This window comes from Silene latifolia, chromosome 7 (genome assembly GCF_048544455.1).
Source record: "Silene latifolia isolate original U9 population chromosome 7, ASM4854445v1, whole genome shotgun sequence".
Classification (NCBI taxonomy): domain Eukaryota; kingdom Viridiplantae; phylum Streptophyta; class Magnoliopsida; order Caryophyllales; family Caryophyllaceae; genus Silene; species Silene latifolia.
In genome coordinates, this window is record NC_133532.1 from 101,065,267 (window position 1) to 101,090,099 (window position 24,833).

The 24,833-nt window shown below is 35.4% G+C and overlaps 2 protein-coding genes across 4 annotated transcripts; both read left to right on the plus strand.

The window, feature by feature from the left end:
• The first annotated feature begins 6,542 nt into the window (after nt 1-6,542).
• On the plus strand, nt 6,543-19,496 carry LOC141592411 (uncharacterized). Of its 3 annotated transcripts, XR_012521152.1 has the most exons (11): nt 6,592-6,747; nt 6,931-7,020; nt 7,531-7,636; nt 8,866-9,038; nt 11,889-12,034; nt 14,203-14,294; nt 14,386-14,690; nt 15,206-15,275; nt 17,212-17,274; nt 18,702-18,980; nt 19,110-19,496. XR_012521152.1 is itself a non-coding variant. In XM_074413069.1 (10 exons), the coding sequence occupies exons 2-10, from the start codon at nt 6,950-6,952 to the stop codon at nt 18,885-18,887; spliced, it is 1,212 nt and encodes a 403-aa protein (XP_074269170.1). In that variant the 5' UTR covers nt 6,543-6,747; nt 6,931-6,949; the 3' UTR covers nt 18,888-19,496. The 3 variants fall into 3 exon arrangements, 2 of the variants coding, with proteins under 2 accessions (XP_074269170.1, XP_074269171.1); XM_074413069.1 differs by having other exon boundaries at nt 6,543-6,747; nt 18,702-19,496; XM_074413070.1 differs by lacking the exon at nt 7,531-7,636 and having other exon boundaries at nt 6,638-6,747; nt 18,702-19,496.
• Nucleotides 19,497-21,041: 1,545 nt separating this feature from the next.
• LOC141590419 (uncharacterized) lies at nt 21,042-24,584 on the plus strand. The gene is made up of 4 exons (XM_074411013.1): nt 21,042-21,445; nt 21,742-21,795; nt 22,052-23,542; nt 24,017-24,584. The coding sequence occupies exons 1-4, from the start codon at nt 21,042-21,044 to the stop codon at nt 24,582-24,584; spliced, it is 2,517 nt and encodes an 838-aa protein (XP_074267114.1).
• Nucleotides 24,585-24,833: the final 249 nt, after the last annotated feature.

Consider the following 24,833-nt stretch of genomic DNA (forward strand, 5'->3'; position numbering starts at 1 on the left):
TACTAATTCAATTTGGCACAAATGACAATGGTGCAAAAGGCTTTTAAGTTGCGGGAGAAGTTCGAGCAATTTGGGCGTACTAGATCCGAATGGTGGCTACCTATTCCCGAGTTCGGGGGCCCTTTCTATGGGTAGCATCAAGGCTTGATTCACAATATTTTAACTACACTCAAGTATGTAGAAGAGTCCCATATTCATCTAAACACGCGGGAAGATCACTCGATGCGGATGAACGGTGCACCTATAGCTATATCAATATTGCTCTATGTGCATTGCCTCGAACAAATAGGGGTGATTGATAAACTAAACAAATATCATATCTTGTTTAATTTTTCAGCTTTTCAGTTTATTTTATTTTTGAATGTTGTTGTTTAGTTAATTCGAAAGCCATGAACCTGCGAAATTTTATGTGATGAAAAATTACAAGATTTTTAAGTTTTCTGAATATTATATTTAGCTCTTATATTCACAAAATAAGCACTCTAATTCACAAAATAGACAATGTCAAACAATTTCTGCCACGATCCAAGTTTCAGGATATTATAGACAGTTTATATTTTCAAAATAACCTCTCAGATGCACAAAATTAGCTCCTAGATTCGCAAAATAACCTCTCAGATTCACAAAACCAGAACAGTCTATATTTTCAAAATAACCTCTCAGATGCACAAAATTAGCTCCTAGATTCGCAAAATAACCTCTCAGATTCACAAAACCAGAACAGTCTATATTTTCAAAATAACCTCTCAGTTGCACAAAATTAGCTCCTAGATTCGCAAAATAACCTCTCAGATTCACAAAACCAGAACAAAATAACGTCTTAAATTCATAAAATAGGGACAAAACAGAATACCTGTTGTAATAACACTATTATCAGGAGTCGTTGCAGTATCAGGAGTTAGACCTGCAACATCAGCAGTAATACCATAATAAGTAGGGCGAAATTGATTATTTTTTATCAAATTCAGGATATTATAGCCTACATTCACGAAATAACTTCTCAGATTTACGAAATAACTTCTTAGATTCACAATATAACCTCACTTATTCACAAAATCAGGAGAATAGCAAAACAGCTTCATAAAATAGCGAAAAAACGGAGATTACCTGTTTCAACACAGAGATTATCACCGATTATTGTAATGTCCGTAATCTCCATTGAAATTAAAGTCGCAACGTCAATTTGAGCCTTATTAATGAATGAATTATAATCAATTAATGAATGAATTAACAAAATCAACAAATTTTACACCGCGAATGCCGAAATTGCTCGATTTTGATCGAATTCAAACCCTAAACTAACGAAATACTTGATTTTGATCCTTATAAATTTACAAAACAGTTCGATTTTGTTCAAATTTGATCATTATATCATCAATTAATGAACGAAGTTAAGAAAATCAATTTTTCATCAAATAATATGAAATTACCTGGAAATTACCTCGAAATCTTCTAAGAAATCGATTAATTTGATGAATTCGCCTCTTTGATTGTCAGAATTTGATTAATTTGATGAAATCGTCTCACAAATTTGATGATATTTTAGCTCTCTTTGAAATCAACGCCCAAATTGAGTGTTTTGAACGTGAAAGCTCATTAGTTTTGGAAGGAAAGAATCTGGGCCTTTTGGTTAGATTAGAGAGAATAAGGTATTTGGGCTTTTTTTTAGATTAGAGAGAGAAAGTGTTTTGGACCAAATGAAAAGTTTCTTGTTGACCCTACTTTTCATCCTTGTTTTTCGATCCAACATTACAAAATCACCCATCCATGTATAATGCAAATGAGTCCAAGGTAGTAATTTGGTGAGACCAGCCCGCCTCGCCATAATGAGGTGCCTCTAGGATCCGCCTATATATATATATATATATATATATATATATATATGTATATATATATATATATATATATATATATATATATAAAAGAGAGTTTTTTCGAGCGATCTGAGAGCGTCCACATCATCAAAAATCAATTTAGGAAAGTATAATTTTTGATGTAAAAAATAAAGTGGAAAATCTTTTAATTATTATAATATGTATATTTCCTAAATTATATTCAAGTGATATTTCCAATTTTTATATCAAACTTTTACATTTCATTTGGCAAAAAAAATATCGTTAAAAAATTATGAAAATAATATAATTAGCTTTGTGTTAAAAAATGCTATCATTAGAGTATAAATTTCATATTATTTGCACATATTAAAGATGGTGTACTTCTTAATACTTATAATTGTGTACCTTTTAGTATGTTTTGTCCCACATTGGAAAATAAGTAGGTGTGGTGAATATACTACATATAAATAGTAGAATTGTCCCACATCAAAAGATTAGTATAAGGTATGATGTGATCCTATGATTATAAATAGGATGCATATTTGGAACTTATGTATCCACCCAAAAATTTTTGAGTCTCATAAATATTGTTTTAAAGAGCTCTTAAGATTTTCTATCATTATCTACGATATGATATAAAAAATAAAGTTGAAATCGTTGGGAACTACCCGGGAAAGAGTTAAGAACATGAACAAGAAAATTAAAAAATAACTAAAGGTTTTACTAATGGTAGTCTCCTGACACAATACAAAACTAAAGATTTTACTAATGGTTGTCTTCTGAATGCAGTAATAGAGCGTTAATGAGTCGTTATATGTACGATGTAGAGATTCATATCTAATGATCAAGACTAAGTGGTTTTACCTTCAAAGAAAAATAATATGTATACAATAGTGGTTTTTTAAGAAAAGACATGTATTTCTTGGTATGTTATATCTTTCACATTGAAAAATAATGTAGGCATTATGAACATACTACGTCTAAATAATTAAATTATGTATCTCACATTGAAATAATAGTATACGGTAGGGTGATTCTATAAATATAAATAGGAGGCATCCTTGAAACTTAGGTATTAATACAAAATTTTTTGATATAAAAGATATAGACTTTTTAGTATGTATATGTCCCACATTGAAAAATAATGTAGGTGTTTTGAATATATTATGTATAAATAATAGAAATGTCCCATATATATACATTTTCTATATTATATTAAAGTGATGTTTATAATTTTGATATAAAAACTTTATATTTCATTTGAAAAAAAAAAGTATCGTATGAAAATTATATAATTAGATTGTGACAAAAAAAATGCTATCATTAGAGTGTATATTGTATTGTATTGTATTTTCTCATTATTAAATCGGGTTGATGTCAAAGTAAGTGCAAAAAAAAAAATGGTGTACTTAGTATGTTATTTGTCCTACATTGAAAAGTAACGTAAGTGTGGTGAATATACTATGTATAAATATTAGAATTGTCCCACATCAGAAGATTACCATAAGGCATGGTGATCTTATGATTATAAATAGAAGTCATAACTCATAACCCAAAATCTTTTTATTCTCTTAAGTATTATCAGAGATAACTCTTAAAAGAGTTTGTATTACTATCTCTACAATAATGATTTCTAACCTAAGTTAATGTTTGGAAAATCTTTTATTTATTATAATATATACTATCAAATAGAATTTTCCCACATCGAAATATAGCATAAGGTGGGTGGTTCTATGAGCATCCTTGGTACTTAGGCATCAACCCAAAATCTTTTAAGTCGTTTAAGTATTGTCTTGGAGAGCTCTTAAAAGTTTATATCATTATATTTTATACCTATAGATTTTATATGTCACATATTGAAAAATAATGTAGGTGTGGTAAATATACTATGTTTAAATAATATTATTAGAATTGTGTTAAAAAAATATTTTATCGTTAAAGTATAAGTTCTTATCATTTGCACATATTTTAATTATGATAAAAAAAATAGAAAACAAACGTCCATGGTAGCATGTGTAATCTATCAAAGTTCAAGGTTACCATGATAAATTTCCAATATTGTAATGATATAGTTAATTAAATTTGCATTTAAAAGAGAGATATCCGTACCAATAAAACAATAAAGGGGGTATTATTTTTTAATTGTTATTTTATTGTCATGCCATCAAATTTAACGTCCATTTAACAGCCTTTACATTAGGGGTACCATGGGCAAAAAAATGGAACCTCAAGAGTACCATAGGCAGATTTTTAAAAGTAGGGGTAACATGAAAAATCTAACAAAATTAAGGGGTACCACGGGAAATTTTCGTATCTCAATTATGTTAAATTTTTTTTGAAGAAAAACAACGTACAAATATTAATGGAGAGTAGCGTACTTGATCATATTATTAAATTTAAATATAACTATAAGTATTAGATATAATGAGTAGCAATTGTCTGTATTCAGTATTCGAGATCTGGTTGGATGTCGAACTAAGTGCAAAAAAGATGGTGTAATTCTGAGTATGTTATTTGTCCCACATTGAAAAATAATGCAGGTTTGATAAATATATATTACGTATAAATATTAGAATTGTCCCACATCAGAAAAAAAAATCCAATTTTTGTGAATATATTACCTATAAATAGTAGAATTGTCCCGCATCGAAAGATTAGTATAAGGTGGGATGATTATATGATTATAAATAAGAGTTAACCCACGTATATATTAATCTTTTTTTTTTTTTGAAAGAGATATTTTAATAATATGTAAACAAATCATTAGACATATAATATAAACATTAAACGCTTATAACGTTTTTTTTTTTGCATTATAAATAAGCTAATTACCCCGTTGCAACGCACGGGCATTCAAACTAGTTAATCATGATTTGTACCTATTTTATTACCTTTAGTACCACTTTTTCTTAAAATTGTACAATGGTCTCTCAATAAAGCTTATTAAGAGACCGTCTCTCAGAAGACCTACTCATTTTTAAACCGGCTATTATTAGAATATAAGTTGTTGCGTATATTAACAATTAATGGAGTATTATTCAATTTGGTTGATTAGTATTATTTTATATACACTTAAAAGATGAGTTTTTCGAGCGAGATTAGAGGGTTTGATACTTACAAACTACCTAAATTAATTTTTTTAATGTATAAAAATACAGAAAGTAGTTTTTTAAAGGCAAAACAGTGTTCTTCCGTATGAAATACTCCGGAGTGGAAAGACTTCTAAATTGAGTAAAAAACAAAAGTTAAAACCTTGAACTAAAGTAGATTTTATAATCTTTGGTTAGAAATTAATGACGTATAAACCATAAATCATACCAACTTACTCGACTACGTTGGTGCTTGGTCCTTAAATGCGCGCAAAGAATTTACTAATATTAGGCCGTCTTTAGAAGAAATTGCGTTTACTAATGAATTTTTTTGTATTATAATTAATATACGAATAAGAAAAGATCAAGAAAGAGTCCATAAGGGACAAATAGATAATAAGATCTATTGCACCGCCTATCATATACTGTCAATTATAGTTATACCAAGCCCCGCTTTTAGAATGTCTTCAAACATAGATTATCAACTAGAATTGTTATTACTCTGTATTATTTTAGGTACTTTAATTTGTATTCATTCACAATCTAATATTGTCCTATTTTCTGTCTCATTTTATGTCATATTACTTCTTCTCATGACCTATTTTGTATCTCATCTCATATCTTATTACTTCGCCTTATGACGAACTCCCACTTTGATATAAATTACTACCACTTTTATCCTGTTTGTTTCTCTCATCTGATGTCTCATTACTTCTCCTTATGACACATAATCACTTTGATATAAATTATACCCATTTTTATTACTTGAACTATGATGTGTTTATTACTTGAACTATGATGTGTCATGAGAATAAGTTGATAGGACACAAGATGAAACATAAAAGTGAGAGGGATGATTTTAACTCGAAGATTTTGGTCTACCAAAAGAGCAATCAACACCGCGGTGCTTTTTGTAGAGTAAAATTTCACGCAAATTGATTAAAATATAGGTATATATTCGTTATAAAATGAATTAAAGCAACAATCTCAAGAATACATATCTAGAAATTATTTTTTGTTATTACCCGGCCAATAGCCGGGCATGCAATCTAGTATATACTCCCTCCATACCAAACCAATGGTAACACTTACCTAATACGGCCGTACCACACCAATGCTAACATTCCTTATTTGGCCCACAACATTACCAAGTTATCCTTATACTCCCTCCTATTCTATATATTCTTCCCTATTTCCTAAAACGGATTATTCAGGTTTTCTTCCCCTTTCTTATTTTGGAAACTTTTACTCTTATTTTATTCATTTCTCTCTCCTTTCAACAAACCCCACCCAACTCTTTTACTCATATTTTATTACTTTCCTTAATGTTTTGGCCCCACCATTTATTATTTAACTCATAATTATTCATTACTCTCTCCAATTACCAAACCCACCCAACTTTTTACTCTTATTTTATTCTTCTCCTTAATTCACGTGCCCACAAACAATGGGAAGAATACATAGAATTGGAGGGAGTACCTTTTTGATATTTACATAAAATCTCGTTACATACCCTACCTATCAACCCACAATTAAATCCACAATTACATACCCTACATATTTTTTCTCCTCTTTACCCTCTTTTCTTAAAAACCCCATTTTTACTACGTTACCATTTGTCTGATATGAAGCGAGTATATATAGACTATACTGGATAGAAGCCGAATGAACATCCATACTAATTAATGTTTTGTAACAAACTCAAATTTATTTGGCCTCAACTGTGAAGCCTCACGCTGAGACGCTCCCTCCCTCATCGGACAACGCCAGTACGCCACCAGTGCCGTCACTCGCATTTTCCGCCGGCACTGGCCTCTTCTCTTGTAAGTTCTATTTTCGCCTCTCTCTCTCTCTCTCTCTCTCTCTTTCTCTCTCTCTGACGCTCTTGTTTTCTGTAGCAACGGTTACACTTCTAGGCTGCTAATATTCTTCTATATATTCTCATTAATTCATTTGTTTAGCTAATTCCAACTACCTTCACATTTCTTGATTTTATGATAATTCAGTTGGCACTACTCAAGGAGTATGGAGTCTCAGAAGCTTCATCATCACTATGCCCATACTGATTCTTCTAAAGATCTCCGTTGGACTGCCAGGTACCCTTCAATCATTCATATTGTTTGTTTTACCAATAAATCAAATCTTTTGGATTGCATTCTGATCAATTTCCTGTTAATTTACATTTGTTATTATTGATTAGATTTTTGGCTTCCTTTAATTGATTTTACATCATATTAGTACCTGTCTTACTCTAACTCTGACACGGTGGCGTGTCTGACACGTTTCAGAGTGTCGGACACGGCTACTTTGTGAGAAGTTATCTATTTTGTGGTCTAAACTGAAGTGTCGTATCGTGTTGGACACGATATGTGTTGGACATGCGACATGGCAACTCAACTAAGTTAAGTGTCGGAGTAACATAGGCCACCATAGTAGGATTACTTTGAGGTTTAGTGGTGTTACTTTGGATGTTATTATAACTTTGAATTTTCACATGTTTTGTGAAAGATGTGTTGTGTATTCTAGTCTAATGTAGTTTTTGATAATAGTATTCTTTTTATGGTTTGCCAAAATTAATTTGTTTCTTTGGGTTTTATTTTTTGTAGGGAGTGTTATGAGTATATGTATGCTAAGCCATGGTCACCGGTGAATGCTTTTTATTTAGCTTTAGTAAATGGCCATTTCTCCTTATCAGAATTATTTGGTGCTAAGGTAGGCAATTGCACATTTCATGATCTCAGCCACTCTTTTGTTAATTTTTTCTCCCTCATCTCCCGTTATATATTTCTCTTATTGATATCTTTCGGATTTGGTTAACTATGGGTTAAGAAGAGGAACTCAAATTCAAGATGAAAGCTTTTTTTTTTTAAATTCATGTGGTAGCAAGGGCGCAAATCATGGCACTTTTCTAACAGTTTAGTAGTGGTCTTTCTATGTGTAGGGAATGGTACAGACTAAAGACTAAAGAGAGATTTTGACATTGAATTTGTCGCTTGCAGTAACTGATGTGAATATGTGATATTGTTTGGTTATTATTTGAATTGGTTAGATTGGGGCGTGATTTTCAATAATTCGTATTGAAACATAAAGCAGCCATGAAAGTTCGTTTGAGTCTTCTGTTTTATGGAGAGAGGAGGGTTTGCTCGTTTCAATTCAAAGTAGGTGAAAACACAATTTTGCACTTACTACCAATTACGTCTAACAATAAAAAAACTTAACCTCATTGCCTCAAAGTCTCTCGCCATTGGTAGTGTATGTGTGTGTGTGTGTGTATGTGTTGGCAGGCGGGGAGGGTCCAATAATAGTAACCTTACCCGATTTGGAGAATAGAGAGAGACTATGAAACTGTATCAAGACTTCTAGTCAATTTCACAATGAAACAGCGCATATAGTTTAGTGAGCCATTTTGCTTGATTCGGTCATATACCAAGGTCAAATAATAGTCAGTCTCTAATGGAAAGTGAAATACTTTGCACTTGCCATCAGATGGGAAGTTAAAATAGTTTGAGACTGAGTTGAATGTCTCAATAGGATTTAGTTTACAGACTTTCAGCTAAAATGTTGCCCGCTGAACTCGACGAAAGGATTATAATGCAAACAAACAAGCTGATCCTGATGCTCAAATTATCTATTCAGTGTGAAAGAGGCTAGGTCAATACGCTTATGTCACTTTTGGCCATTTGATGCTTTGTCCAACAGCTACACTGATAGTGTAGACCATCTAGCGAAGTACTAATATTTATGCGTAGCTTACAGAACAAACTCTTACCTGGTTTTAGAAATGTTCTGTTTTGTTCACTCATAGCCCAATGCAAAGACTAGGTAGCGAATATTATCCTTGCTTTGGTGATTACTTTGATAGCTAAGTCTTTTGGCTGTATGTAATGTGCTTATCATGTCTTTATGTACGTCCTTTGCTGGTGTTTATCATGTATGCGAAGATCCAGATAGAAGGTGATATGTTAAAAACGTCCTATGAGCATGCTCCAGTTATTACTCTTCCAGAGGATCAGTTAGGAAGGTGGGCTAGAGTAACGTATAAGATTGTATTGTCCTACCATGGGGCGTATTTCGATGGATGGCAGAAGCAGCCTGGCTTAAACACTGTTCAAGGGTAAGTATTTTTGGAAATGTGATTTATGATCCTTGGCAAGTTGGTAAAGAAGAAAAAGAAATTATTCACATGTTGCTATATGTCTTTGATGTCACTATGTTTTTCATGGAAGTATATGAATTTGAAATCTTTATTTTGGTTGAATCTGTGATTATCATAGCAAGTAAGACCCTGACCAGTTTACTTCATGATAATGTTTGTGGGATTACATCTTAGCTGTAACCTCTGTGTTTGTGACTCCCTTTCTTATTTGGTTTGTGCATCTTTGTCGGTTAATCTGGCATGTTGCATACAGCATACCTGGGAAACTAAGCTGAAGAATATGTTATGCTAGATGATAACAGAAACAAATTAGAGAAAGCATGTTTATCGATAAAGTGAAACTTCTTTAGTCCCCTAAGAACAACTTTTTTTCTTACGTTAACATGACTGCTGAATATATTGATTTAGACAGAGCTGATAATCAAACACAATTGTCAGTTCTAAATGGAGTTCTCTAGAAAAACATATTGTATATTGAATATCCTTTTTTTTTTTTTTTTTTTTTTTTTTAAAAAAAAAAAATTTATCACGACTCCAGCAACATATTGTCTTCTTTGAGATTATTTTGGGTATACTTGCCATTTTTTTTCTTGTATTAATTGTCAAAGGCTATTTAAAATTAGCAATTTGCAAAACACACCCTTCTTATTTTTTTCTTCCAAACTCCCCCCTTTTAAAACATTTTTTTTTTAATGTCAGACACTCCTTAAACCCACTTTCCGGCATGGACCATTGAGAAAACATAATTTTTGTAGTTTTAGTTTTACACCATCTTCTGACATTTTCTTATGAACTACTCCCTCCTATTCAAGATAAACCTCCCTATTTCCATTTCCATTTATTCACAATAACTTCCCTATTTCTTTTTTTGGTAAGTGTTTGTGTGGTCCAAATTTAATTGTATGGTGGGGTAGTGTATTTGTGTGGTTCAAATTTATTTATATGGTGGGGTAGTGTATTTTCTTAATTTTTGTGTCAAAATGAAATGGGAGGTTTATTGTGAATAGGAGGGAGTACTATAATTTTTTTTAGTAGCACATAGTTTGTGCCGTGTCGAAAATGGCACATTTAGTTAAATCTTGTGATTGTTTCCCAAATTTAGGAGATAAAATGCGAGAGGAAACAAAAATGGCGGAAGGAGATTAGAAAAAGGAGGGAAAAACAAGTTTTGCATGTCACTTGGGTGGTCAACATCTGACAGTTGACTTATTTTGCCGGAAAGTGCATATGAGGAGTGTTAGACAACATAAATTGTTAAAGGGAGGAGTTTGTAAGGAAGTAATAAAAATAAGGGTTTCAGTAACAGGTGTTTTAAAAGCAAGTGTTTCACAACTACTCCTTTCTTTAGCGTGGCCTAGCTGAGGTTCTAACTTCATTTGTCTATTTTAGGGAGAATATAGGGCATGTGAGATGAGTTTGGTTCAAAATATATTTCCGTTTTCCTGTAACTGTCTCATTTTTGTCATCGTGTCCATAATTTTATAATGCTAAGATTATAGGCATCTCTTCTACGATAATGGAGCTTAGGGCTGCTGCTTCTTTCTCTTTGGATTATGATGGAATAAGCAAAGGAACTATTTAAAATGTTTGGCTTCTTATTTCATGAGTTAAAAGTCAGTCGATGCAATTGTCATTATGGGTAATTTGAAATAAAATCTGTGTTGGGGTAATCATGTGGTACATCCGACCCCCTTACCCACCATTTCGCAAAAGTGTTTTGAGGCATTAGGTTAATGTTGTTATGTCTGTCAATATGTAGTTGCATCTGCCTTTTCCTTAAGACCTTGTAAAAGCATTGACTTTCATCTCATGACCATTAAACTTTCTTTCCTTCGATTCTTTTTAAAGAGCTAATAGGGATTAAAAGTTCTTTCAAATATGTAGTCTGTGTTTGGAGTAGACTGTTCTTGTCATAATACTTTTTGGCTTGGGAAAGGTGAAGCTAGATAGTTTTAACAAAACCAAGCAGGGTCATGGTTCTTCTACTGATAATAAATATTCGTGTAGTAGAAATTTGCTCCTAAGCTTCCCGATACAAAATAAATGTTCAACTGGGTCACTACTTTTCTGAAGTTCTTGTATGAATATCTTTGGTATCGTTTACAGCATTGATGCTCTTCAGTAGACAAAATTGTAAGTCTTCCCTCCATTTTCAAGCTTTGAAAAACGTTGTAAACCAGTTACGGTAAAATGTTTAGTGATATCCGGGGATCCTTATATTTGTGCTTAGGCCTAGAGGATGCTAGTCTTGGTGAAGAAACATGGGTTTAATCTAATTTATCCTTTTCTTCTCACTGACTTTTGAATTCACACTTCTTAGATCTATTGGTGGTCTGGTGGAGGTTGAGTAATGATTGCTCTTTCTAAACTTTCGTTGATTGTCTACCATTCAATTTAGTTTTGAGTGTTTAAGTTTCTGCTTCCTCTAGATATGATTGCTGGCTTTCCTCCTAATTGGCTAGATCAAAGAGATTCACGTGCCTCTTCTTCGAATGCTCAATTAGAATTTTATTGTGGTAGACTGGGAGTAGTTTTTTGGATGCTTTGATTTCTGTATTCTTTCTCAAAAATTGTTTCTTGACCAAATTGCTTTTTATTTTCCTTTGTTTGGCGAAGTTGTTTTCATCGTTTTTGTTTGAAAGACTATCTTGATGGCCCCCAGACTAGCTAAGGGAATGGCCTTGTTTACCTTGAATCTCCCTAAACCTTACCTAGGTTGGGGTTTTCAGTTTTGTACTAGCTGATTTACAACTCCCATGTCTTAGGTTGTTGATCTTATTAGCTTAATGCCTTCTTTGATATTTACAGACTTGTTGAGAGATCGGTTGGAGCTTTTGTTGATGATAAGAAAGCTCAACAACGGAAGGCTAAGGGTTTACCAGTTGATGGAATGGTTGTTGTTGCTGGACGTACTGACAAAGGGGTTACTGGACTTAACCAAGTTTGCTCATTTTGTATGTTAATCCTGTTATATTTCCACAGCTTTTTTACTTCCTGGGTTGTGATATAATTTACTGGTTTTTGCGTATATCTTATTAACAAAAGGGGAAATGCAAATAGCTAAATTGTTTGATGGGATGGGAAAATATTGTACAAACTGACAAACCCTCATTTATCGGCAACAACAACCACCACCCTCATTTATCGTCATTTTGCAAATTTTCGTTCCACCACTTTCGGACCTGAGAATATTCATCGTTTAAAACTGTTTCTAAAAATTTTAGTATTCACCACCCAACAAAACATTACTCCGGTGCTTTGCTTTCATCTATGGCAAGATAAAAGTGGCTGGCTATTTGTAGCCTTGCCTCCATGTTTTTTGGAACTTACCACTGTACAAAGAAAAATTATAGAAATGGGTCAACCCAGGAGCAAATTAGGAGTTACTCACAGGTCATAGCATTAGAAGAAAGTGCTGCTTCTAAATAGCGCGGGTAATATATCTTAGCCTTGAGTTACTCTCACGTTGTTTAGATGCTGCTGGGTTCTTAGAAAGCATTATTGTAGACTTGTTGCTGGAAAATGGAATAACCTGAAGAAGCTTGCTTGCACAAGTAAAGAAAGGAGTTAAGCAAGCAAAAAGGAAAGTAATTAGTTCTTTACAGACATTGTTTAGTGTAGGTTTAACTGAGTTTATGTGTGTATTTTTGTCAATCTGGTGTTTAAAGTTTAAACTATTGTAGATTTGTAGTGATTATTTTGAGGCCTTGAGGGCATAGTGCCCACTTAATTTTGTAACTGGGCGACTACTTTGAATCTCATAGGCTCTGCATCGAGTTGGCGTTGCCCTTTGAAATCGAGTCTTAGCTTGGGATCTGAGTTTAATATTATAAAAAGTGAAGGAACCCTGTCTGTAGTCCGGAGTAAGGAAATAGATAACATCTGCAGGATAGTTTTGAGAAGCAGTTCCAACTTCCAAACCCTTTTATGCATGTGCTTTATTTGCTGTGTCTCAGCTTAGTGTTTATTAACTCCGTGTTTGCATTGAACTATCATGCTAGGCGACAAGTTAATATTCCCTCCAACTCTTTGAAATTGCAAGATTTACTTTTGGCATGACTATTAAGGGTTGTGAGAAGCAGGTGGGTTTCCACTCAATGAAGTGGTATCATTTATCCACAAAACAAGACTAAAGTAGAAATATTGCAATTCCATGAATCAGCCACATAAGGAAAATGTTGCAATTTCAAAGAATTGGAGGGAGTATAAGATAGCAGACTGGTACTGTGGTAGAATGTCATGCAAAACATCACTCGGTCAATTTAAATAGTTGTCAAATATAGTCGAAGGCTAAGAAGTCTAAGAATCAATTTTAAAAAATAAATAAATGATAGGTTAATTTGTCTCACTGCCAAAGAGCATATGGTAGCTATATCCTATAAATGTACTCCATCCGTCCTTGTCACTTGTTTACATTTGCATTTGGCACAATGGAAGGAGGAGGGAATCAATTATAGTTACCCCGTGCAATGCATGCACGATATAGAGTTTTATTTTTTAGTGCATTACTTACAAATTTTAAATTGACAACTCATTAATTTTTCACGTTTCTCATCTTTGTATTTTGATTTTAGATAAAAATTAGAACTGCAAAATTAAGCAAGAGAATTGAGTAATGTTATTAAATATGTATTTTAATAAATATATATTTTGTTGCCACGAAGCTGATGACATTATTGTATAAATTTTTACTAATAACATATTAGCGACAACTTCCCATCATAAAAAGTCGATGAAATTTTCTATCATAAAAAGTCGGGAGGCAAACCTTCTACACGACAAATATGTGCAGATTGTGAGTTTTTAAATTTTATAAATATTTCAATGTCAAAGATTAGGCACATTTATAGCAACATACCTATAGAATAGACTACAAAAGTTAGGCCAATTCTAGGTCGTAGTGTTAGTGGTTGGGCGGAAAATTTTAGAGCTTCACTAATCTTTTAGTGAATAGGGGATTGTTGACAAGTAGATCAAAATGCAAGGGGGGTGATCTATTCCCACATGAAATGTATTACCAATATATAAAAGTACACAAATGACTCGAACACTAAAAATGGCATCAATAAACATATGACCAATTTTTTTGGCAGTTCATTATATTTTTTTGGTGTGTGAACAGATACATGGCGAAAGGATGTAAAAACCGAGGAAATTGAACGCGTTATTGATGCTGCAGCACCGGGAAAACTCCGTGTTGTAACAGTCTCTCAGGTAGTAGAGTTGTTTGGCCCTTTTTTGGGAGCATGTAATGTGCTCTGCTGTGTATCAACAATAAAACACACAAATTTCTAATCTGTCATAGGTATCTCGTGCATTTCATCCCAATTTTTGTGCTAAGTGGAGGCGGTATCTTTACATTTTTCCAATTGGTGAAGGAGTCGGTAGGGAAGAGAACATTGTGGGAGAGATGGAAACTTACAAATGTGAAACAATGGAAGGCAGTGCGGACCAGAAGACTGACGGATATCCCAACGACAATGTTTGTGATGGAATAAAGAAACCAACGTGTTTTTCCATTGCCAAAGTTGACCAACTTCTTCGTTGTTTGGAAGGAAAGTTGCTTTCCTACAAGATGTTTGCTAGGGATACCAAAGCTTCTAGAAATACGTAAGTGCTACTCCCTGCCATCCTCTGGAATAATACCACTTTCTATTTTCATTTAACTGGATTCATACCATTTCCTTAAATGATAATATAACATCCTAACAGATGACTTATCTACCCTTGTCATTACTCACCCCACCCATCTCTGCCACCACTTCCTTCAGCACCACCAGACCACCCTCATAACATCCAAATGCTATGATCCAGTGAATAGGAGGAAGTATATGTTTCTAACAAGTTAAGCTTAATTATTGGTGTAGATCTTCCTGGACATGTAAATTACGCTCCCCTTGTCCCAATTGTTTGTTTACCTTTTTTTATTCTTTGTGAGCGTTATTTTACTCAAAGGTAAACAAATGATTGCGACGAAGGAATTTTTATCATAAAGAGTATGAGAATGAGGGAAATGCACAAACTAAAGATAGCTTTTTGGTTATTCTAGGACCAAAGATACCCAAACATGCACGCCTGAGTTTGATATGTTCTGTTATTCTCATAATATTATTTCCATTTTGTAGTGGTCCGGCAACAGAATGTTTTGTCTATCACGCTAGAGCAATTGAAGCTAGATTGCCCTCCTCAAACAAGGTTAGTGTTTGCTCACTGTTAGAATTCGAAACAGGCATGGCCATCCCAAAAGTAGAGAGAGTTCCCACTTCACAATCCCAAGGGAACTCCTCTTTCCTAAAACCAAATGGCAATAGGAGGAGAACCCCTAGGCCTTTTAAAGTGAACAACTCTCTACTCCATCACCAATGTGGGACTTCACGTGTGGGTTTCTTACTTCCAACGCTTATGTTTCCCTTCTTTTATTTAGTTTCTTTACATGTTTGAGTGGAGGATTGTGTTATTAATCAGTAGAAATGGTCTTCGGCATATGGGTGTCAAGTTCAGAATAGAAATTAATCAAACTCCGATGAACTAAATAGTACTCCATAATGAATTGAATTCAAATTAAATTTCCAAGACTTCAAGGTGGACTTTTCCTCCCGACTCGCATTTTCCATTTTGACTCTTACGTATGCTTCATGGCTTCTTTAATGCCCCGTTCTTTTGGACTTAAAGTAACCCCTTCAAGTTCAGTTTAGATCATAAGTTCAATTCATAAAAGTTTAGACTCTATAAGTTCAGTTCGGAAAAGTTCAGTTCGGTTCAGATCCTATAAGTTCAATTCCAGTTCAATTCATACTCACTTTCCTATAAGTTCAGATTCTATAAGTTTAGTTCAGATCCTATAAGTTCAATTAAGAAAAGTTAAAATCCTTGTAAGGTTAGTTCAGAAAAGTTAAGTCCACAAGAACATGGCCAATGTCATTCTCATGGTTCAAATAAGCATTTAAAGGGTTGTTTGGTTACTATTGGAATTTGGTAAACATGAAGATTGGAAAATCGCAAAAAAAAAAAAAAAAAAAAAATTTCAAACAAGGAGGGTTGTTTGGTTGCCAATATTTTGACAAAATATAGGATTTCAAAATTCCTAAAATTTCCAATGTCGATATAATGAGAGAATTGGCTTATCTACTCCCTAAGGTAATTGGGAATGTTTAGGGAATTAAATTCATATATTGGCAAGCAAATACCTTTTATAGTTCACATGAATTGCTTATAATAAATTTAATTTACATGATTTGATAATTCTTTTTCTTTGATCAACCAAATGACATAAATCTTGAATATTGTATATGTATCATAATATTATAGGCTTTACCAAGTACCGGGCGTTAACTCTAGTTTATTTATTTTGTCATGCTGAAAATGCGTAGAGCTTTCCCTGAATATAATTGTCTTTGCAAGTTGCTACTTTGTAAAGAAATGCAACTTTGCAAATTACAGTAGACAACTTCAGTGCCAATGAAACTACAAATTTTCATGTAAGTATCAGTTGTTTATATGTGACCTTATAAATAATTTTTCCCCTTGCTACAAGCTGCATTGTATTGTCCCTACCTATTGTTGTCCTTCCTTGACGCGCAATCACACTCTAACTGTTGCATGATTTGTGACTATAAATGTTGATAGTCGCTACTTGAAACTTCTGAGTGGTGTCCAGCTGACATTATTTTTATGACGCTAGGAAAAGATACTGAATATGAAATATGTTGACTAAACATCATATACGAAACTTAATTCTGTCCAGGTTGTATATTTATTACCTTCAAGGTAATAACTCTGCCTTATATGAATTTATGAAACATAACCATTGACGTATCTTTTTTTAACCTTCCCGTAAAATGCCGTGTTAAAACTTAAAAGACAGTAGTCTTTGCTAATTTCAGGAAGAGTTCGGAGAGGGATCTTTTTTATGGGTGTTGGAATGTTGGTTAAACTTGTTGGATTCGTTTCAAATTTAACATAGGTAGTCCAGAAAGACCAACTTAGACGTGTAATGATAGCTGCTACGACAAAGTAGTTCAATATTACAAACTTGATTTTTGTCTTGTTTTCATTCAATATTGTGCAATGTTGGTTGGTCATCTATTATTGATGCCGACGTAGTCGCTGATAGTAGTGGCATTGTTGTCAGGATGAAACAGATGGTATCAGAATTATGTGTGTTGAGCTTGTGGCCAATCGCTTTTTACGTAGGGTAAGTATCTTTATTGATGGTATTTCATTAAATTTGTGCAGTGCCTAAATATTATTCAACATTATAGCCTAGGGATTACCTACCTCTTGGCTCTAGATTATAATGAAATAAAACAAAATGGCTCGTCAAAGTTACCTGTCTTCTTTTATGTGAAGTAGCAGTCACTCGATGCAATTATTGACAATTTTTTTTTATCATGGGACTGCAAACCACCTTTGTGGGAGTTCAGGCTACAGACATGCGACCTCCTTACCCTGTCTTAGATGGTGTAACCTTTGAGCCACTTGAGTAATGTTTTTCCTGTTGTCATAAACAAAAGTTCTTGTTTTGTAGATACCCCTCTGACCCAGCCACTAGGCGCTAGTTTATGTAGCATTTTGGTTCATCTAAACCTATGGTTTATGTTCGAGAGTAGTCATCTCAAAAGTGCAAGTCCTTTTTTTCTGGAACTAAAACCAACTAACATATATATATGGTTTCTGTTCAAGAAAATATAGTACATAGTAGCAGTTAATTTGGAGTAGATATATTTAAAGTTACTCGTTGAATACTCATTTCCCTGACTTTCTCAATTTAATTTTTGTTTCGGAGGAGACTCATTAAAATCACTGCTTATCTGTGAGATAGAGTAATGACTCTAACGACATGCCACTGTATGCACATCAGCACGAGTATTGTGATTTCCATTTCTAAAAACTACCTATGCAGAGAGCGATTCTATTTTTCATTCTATTACCCTCTCTTGTCCCACCTCCTTCTCCGTCAAAATATCACAACCAACAAAAATATTACCTCAATGGCTCAAGGGCTCCCGCAAATTGCACGATGCCTGCCAATCTGCAATGGTTTAGTTTTGTATTTATAAATGTTCTCCACTTCTCCCCCATTCTTTATATAAACTATGGTGAATCGAGACTTCAATTTTGAGGCTATACCCGTCTCTCACAAGATACTCAAGGATGTGGTGTGGAATCCTTACCCCTGATATCTAGCAGTACCATCCGTACGTGGTAGTTGGTACATACTAATTCAACAGACCTCGTATTTAGAAGCACTTGCGTGGCAATAGTAAACAAATACAACACATGCAACACATCACGTCAATGTTAACTTCTACATATAGATAATTAGACACTCCGTATAACACAACACATATGTAACACATCATGTCAATGTTAACCAACACCACATATGTAACACATCATTTTGACTATGTTAAGCCTTATGTTTCATACATCTTTGCACTTTATTCTCATTACTTCATATATTTAATCAAGCTTATGTGCTTGAGACGTGTGCTCGTATCTGTGTCCTCATCTTAGGGCAGAGTCCATCTGTCTTAAATATTGAGTCATGACGAGTCTAAGACTTAATATGTACCCCAGTCCAAGTGACATAGTATTAAGTAGTGGTTGGTGTAAACGCAGATGATCAGGGTGCTTGTAGCGACAGTAGTGAGGGAGGCTGCTGCAGGTTCTGAAGATGATGTATTAATACAGCTGACAGAAGCGACTTGTAGACGGGCAACAGCACCTCCAGCACCCCCTGACGGTCTTTGCTTTGTCGATGTTGGTTACTCCGATTTTGATTCTCGTATCTGCTTTATTCACTGATTGCCCAACCATTCTACTGGTATCATACCCTGTCCCTAGCTCGACACTCAATATTGGGCTTGGGTGACACCTGACGCTAGGCTTGGCCATTGGGTATGACACATGGATCCTTGATTTTTAAGCTAAAAACAAGTGTGCCTGAAATTTAGACATGCGCCCAATCAAATACTTCAGAAACGAGTCTCAGTAACAGAAGTCTAACTATTCATTCTGCCCTTGTAGTACAATAACAGTGGCTATGTTGAATGAGGCTAAATGTGGTGTTCTCCAGATTTTGCTCTTTTGGATGGAAGTAGCATTTTGATTGGTCTACCTTCTACATATAGGTGTGATATCGGAACACACCACGTCAATGTTAACTTCTTGCATTTTGTTCTAGTGTCATTATATAGAAGCATCATTATCAATCAACTTTGATTGTGTTGCTGAAGATAGAACATGGTTCATGTGTGAAAATGAGGTGCTCTTCTCCGACCTCGAAAGAGGTACAGGAGATGGTGGGGGTGGAACTGATGGCTTCCGATTCTGAGTAAGGTCAGTGATGTTGTAAGAACCTTCCTGTTTGTACAACAATCCCTGTATTCACATGTCAATTTTTTTTTTTTATCACCATCAGTTTACTTTATCTTATTATAAACAATCCTTTAACAAGTTTTCAAGAAAATATCATAAAATACAAGTCTCACCCGATGGAGCGAAAGAGTGCCCAACGCGAACAACACTGTCAGTCCAACTCAAAGACAAGCCAAAAAACTCAAACATGAGTTAGCAAGCAATAAACCCACTAGACATCTCCAATAACATGGCCAAACATCGAACCAACGTCAAAATTTGAAAGAACAGAGAAAAATCATTTTCATACTCTTAGAAAAGCCTAATTTCACAAGTACAATGCTAAATTTGAAATTTTTTGAGAAGTATAAATTCGAAATAATTGAAAATTTTGCAAAGATGACTCCCTAGCACAACCCAGGAAAAAAAACACAACTTTCCCAACTTTACCTCTCTATCTCTAGAGTTTTCTCTTTTAGTCTTCTCTGAGTTAAGTTTTTCACTCTTTGATTTCATGAGGAGAGAGGAGCCCACGTCTTCCCACTCACCTCTCAATGGGTATTTTGTGAGAGAAAACGATATCCGTCACAAGCTTGTGACGGATATCGTCCGTCTTCAATGAGATTTAGTGTTTTCTCTTTGAGAGTTTTCCTCCCTTAGTGGGTTTTCCTAACCTTATCACCGTCTCTTTGATTACACCTACCTAACCTTCCCCCCACTACCTCATCTTGCCTGCCTAATTCCCCCACTTCACCCTTTTCCTGGTTTTCTGATCACTTCCTTTTTAAAAAAAAAATATATAAAAATTTATACCAATTTAAAATCATCACGAGCTCATATGGCCTCTTCATCTTCTACACTTATTCCAAGTAGAGCTGGAGTTGGTGTGCAATTCCCACCCCATCTATGTGTGGATTACACCGGGGTTGATTTCTCCTTGACGTTATTGGGTAAGCTCCAAGATCAGCGCTTTTTGACTATTGATCGTATTTTGGAGATTATAAATGTTCACTGGAGATTAAATGGCTCAGTGTCGGTCCGTCCTATGGCGCCGTTCTATCTCTTCACCTTTTCATCTTCGCAAGATTATTCTTACTTTCGTCAGCGGCAGACCGTTAACTTCGATGGAAGTCTGCTTGTTCTTCGATCGCTGTCGCCTTCTTCTATTCCGGATAATATGTTTTTCCACATAGTTCCGATTTGGGTTCGAGTGAAGCATCTACCGTTTCATTTGATGAACACATCCGTTGCTGCTTTTCTTTTATCCCACGTTGGCGATATATGTGAGGTAGAATCTTTTCCTTCTCTGATCCCTCCAAATAATTTTATTCGGGTTAAAGTATGGATTGATCTTTCAAAGCCCTTAATTTCGGGCTGTTTTTCGATGCTTAATGATGGAGAGCATAATTGGATTACCTTTTCTTATGAAGGAATATTCGGTTCTGTAAATTTTGTGGCAAAGTTGGTCATCGTGTTTCTTTCTGCCCATTCGGGAAAGTTGTTGGTGCTCGTAATATTCGTGCTCGCTTGGATGAGCTTTCAGCTCGTGGGTTAATGGTGATCCATGACCCACTTGGCTCGGCGTTTTATTCTCCTGAAATTATGGGTCTGCCTTCGCGCTACAAATATATTAATTCTAAGATTGATCTTACCGCCGCCTGTGACACTGTTTTTATGGACTCTACTGGTGAATCACCGGGTTTCTCTTTTTCTTCCTCGCCCTCTGATAATGGGAACTCTAATGGGGCATCATTGGGTGAGGGTGGTGCGCCATCACCAGCGTTTCATATCAGTTCTCCTGAGGCAGACTTTGATGACTCTCTTGTTTTGAGTCTTCGTGAACCTCCTGCGACACCGACATCTGTTGATGTTGCCTGCCTTTTTAGTGACTTGATCGCTTCTTCTTCAGGGGCTAATGCTGCTCCTATGAACTCTAGTGGTAGGAAGGTAACCTTTATGTATAAGAGAAAGATAGGCACTGATTTCAGCTATTTCAATCGTACTAGGTTTAAGCGTACTAATCGTTCCTCGTGTTTTGATTTACATGTAAAGGAGCTGCTAGTATCACACTCTCCTGAGTTGATATTAGCCCCGTCTTTTATTCCTCCTTTTAGTTATGTGCGACCAAAAGGCTCCTGGCATTTTTGATCGAGTTACGTGTGCCTCTGCTAACAGACAACTTAGTTCACTTGAGTTGTCTCTTTTCGAGCCTGTTCCGTCCAAGCGGATTCGACAACATGCTTTCTTGTTTCCACAGCTTCTTGTTCAACCTTTTAACCGTTTCTTTTTTATCTTGTACCAGAGATGAAGACTGCTTTGCTGATGGTCTGGTGGCGGACCGTAATTCGCCACCATGGTATCATTGATCACCTTTTGTTGGAATTGTAGGGGATTAGGCGAGACGGATAATCCTACAATTCCTTTTCTAGTTTGGAGTATCCATAAATATCATCCGTCCATTTTGTTTTTGCAAGAAACTATGACGTCTGTTTCGTCGGCTGCATCTAAGACATCTCATCTTGGCTTCCCTAATTTTTGTGGAGTCAACTCTATTGCCATAGTGTAGTTACCACCCTTTATTTGGATCCTCACTTTATTTTGTGTAACACTAGCTTTGATATAAATCCTAGTTCGACAAATTATAAGATGTATGTCATGTTTAAATATGGTGAACCTTCCGCAGCAAATCGTGTGTCTTTGTGGAAGAAAATTTCCGATGTGATTTTGGGTCTATATTCTATGGTGATTATTGGTGATTTTAATCAAGTTGAAATGCATTCTGACAAACTAGGTGAAATGCATTCTGACAAACTAGGTGGATCAAATTCAATTCGTGGCCAGCATGAGTTCACCTCTTGGAGACTTGACAACACCTTACTTGATGTTCCTTTTTTTGGTTCGCCTTTTACTTGGCTAAGAAATAGATCCGATTCAAAGATTATCATGGAAAGACTTGATCGTGCCTATGCAAATAATGATTGGCTATATCTTTTCCCTTCAGCCTCGGTTCTACACCTCCCAATCCTCATTTCGGATCACGCTCCTATTATACTCAAGATTTTCCCTTCAAAAAGGGTTAGAAGACGCCCTTATCGCCTAGACAATTGGTGGCTTTCCTTTCCGGAGATTTCACAATTGGTTTTGCAAGCTTGGCAATTGCAATTTACCGGATCTTCGATGTTTGTGCTCTCATGCCGCCTTGCTGCAGTTCGTTATTCTATAATGCAATGGGTTATTCAACATCGCATCTCACATGGCATTAACTGGTCCATGGTTGAAGAAAAATTAAATGTTTCTGCTTCTCAAATTGTAGATGTTGAATCAACTATATCTTTTCAGCATGATCGCTCTTCCCACTTGCAGTTCCTTCAAACACAACATGTTTACTGGTTACAGCGCGCTAAGTTGAAGAATGAAATTTTGGATGGCCTTCCATCTCGGTTTCTTTTCTCCCGTGTGAAGCAAAGATTTGCACGTCAGCGCATTCTGGCTATTCGATCTCGTTCGGGAGACTGGATGGACTCCCCCAATGAGATTGCTTCGGAGATCACCTCTTATTTTCAAGACATTATATGTACTCCACCTCCGACAGATCCTGGCTTTCCGAAAGGTTTCTTCATTCCTCTTCTCTCATCGCTTGATCTTCCCTCTCTCACCCAGACGGAGTGTTCCCTGTTGTCTGTCCTCTTCTCTGAAGATGATATTGTTCGGGATCTCCGTATCATGGATGAGTCAAAATCTCCCGGACCTGATGGCATTACACCAAAGTTTTTCCAAATCTTTTGGCCCCAAGTTGGTCAACTTGTTACTTTGGCTATTCTTCGCTTTCTTAATACAAGAGTTATGCTTAAAGAGTGGAACAACACCAACATTGTTCTCATACCAAAGATTGAGAAACCCGCGCTGGTTTCTCAATATCACCCGATTAGCCTCTGCAGTTTTATTTACCCTCTCACATCCAGGTGTATAGCCAACCGACTCAAGCTGGTTATTTCTTCTATGGTTTCTGATTCTCAGCAGGCATTTGTTCCGGATCGCCTTATGACTGACGGCTGCCTCATTGCTCAAGAAATCATGCATTATCTTCATAAAAACCAAGAAAGGTAATGTTTGTTATGCTGCTCTCAAACTTGACATGCATAAAGCTTTTGATCGGGTATCCTGGAATTTTCTGATTGCGATTATGCAGAAGTTTGGTTTCCCTACTCATTGGCAAGATCTTATTTGGGAATGTATCTCTACTGTCAATTATAGTATTCTGATTAATAGGGAGCAGACAATCTCTTTCAGACCTTCTTGTGGTCTGCGTTAGGGTGACCCTCTTTCGCCTTACCTTTTTATCATGTGTATGGAAGTTTTATCCTGCCAACTTTGAAAAGCTAAACAGATGAGGATGATACATGGAATGAAGATTTCTCGATATGCCCCTCCTATTTCCCATTTATTCTATGCAGATGATGCCTTTATTTGCTGTAAAGCAACTCCTAATTCCTTTGAAGCGTTGCGAGATCTTTTTAAGTGCTTTGAGCTTGCCTCGGGACAAATGATAAACCTGGATAAATTCTTTATAAATTCAGTCCTAATGCACCTTCTGACTTCAAAACACATATGACTTCTTTTCTCATAATAAAAGTTGTTGATTGCTTCGGGAATTATTTGGGTGTTCCTGTTGATCTTCCCACCAAGAAGATGACCGCGTTTCATCCCCTTCTGGATAAGATGACAACTCGAATTATTTCTTGGTCGGCTCTTTATCTTAGTCAGCCGTGTAAACTCTTCATTATCAATGCTATCCTGATTGCTTCAATTCAGCATCTGATGACTGCTACCCCACTTCCTCTTGGATTTTGTCGGAAAATTGGTTATTTGATTACTGCCTTTTGGTGGCGTAAATACATGGCACACAAATCAATACACTGGCTCAATTGTGACTCGTTGCAACTTCGTAGAGAAAAAGGTGGTCTTTGTATTAAATCCGTTTTGCTTTTAAGTCAAGCTTCTCTTATGAAGAATTTCCGGTGTATCCATCACCACCCCTCGGGCTTACTTTCCAGATTTTTGGTTCCCAAGTATAAGAAAGATCTACCAGTTCCTGGTTCTAAATCTAAGGTGTCCCAACCTTTTTTTTTGTGGTCTGGCATATAACGGATGGTAGATGCATTCTCTTCTGCCTTATCATGGAAGCTTGGTAACAGTTCTTCAGTTAATCTCCTCACAAGTAGTTGGGTGAGTGGGGATGTACCATCTGTACGTCCATTTTCTCAACAGTCCACACTTACTCTTTCTGACCTGCTCTGTGAGACTGGTGATTGGAATTCAACAACTATTTTTCGTGTTTTTGAATCATCATGTGCAAAGGTTATTCCTGCAATGGAACCTCCACTGCTAAAAATA

Coding starts and splice junctions, on each gene's coding strand:
- LOC141590419 (XM_074411013.1), top strand. CDS start 21,042: ATGGGTCTGCCTTCGCGCTACAAATATATTAATTCTAAGATTGATCTT. Junction 21,446..21,741: donor AGCTATTTCAATCGTACTAG/GTTTAAGCGTAC, acceptor ATCTTGTACCAG/AGATGAAGACTGCTTTGCTG. Junction 21,796..22,051: donor GACCGTAATTCGCCACCATG/GTATCATTGATC, acceptor GTGTAACACTAG/CTTTGATATAAATCCTAGTT.
- LOC141592411 (XM_074413069.1), top strand. CDS start 6,950: ATGGAGTCTCAGAAGCTTCATCATCACTATGCCCATACTGATTCTTCT. Junction 15,276..17,211: donor GATTGCCCTCCTCAAACAAG/GTTAGTGTTTGC, acceptor CATTGTTGTCAG/GATGAAACAGATGGTATCAG. Junction 17,275..18,701: donor CCAATCGCTTTTTACGTAGG/GTAAGTATCTTT, acceptor GTGTAAACGCAG/ATGATCAGGGTGCTTGTAGC.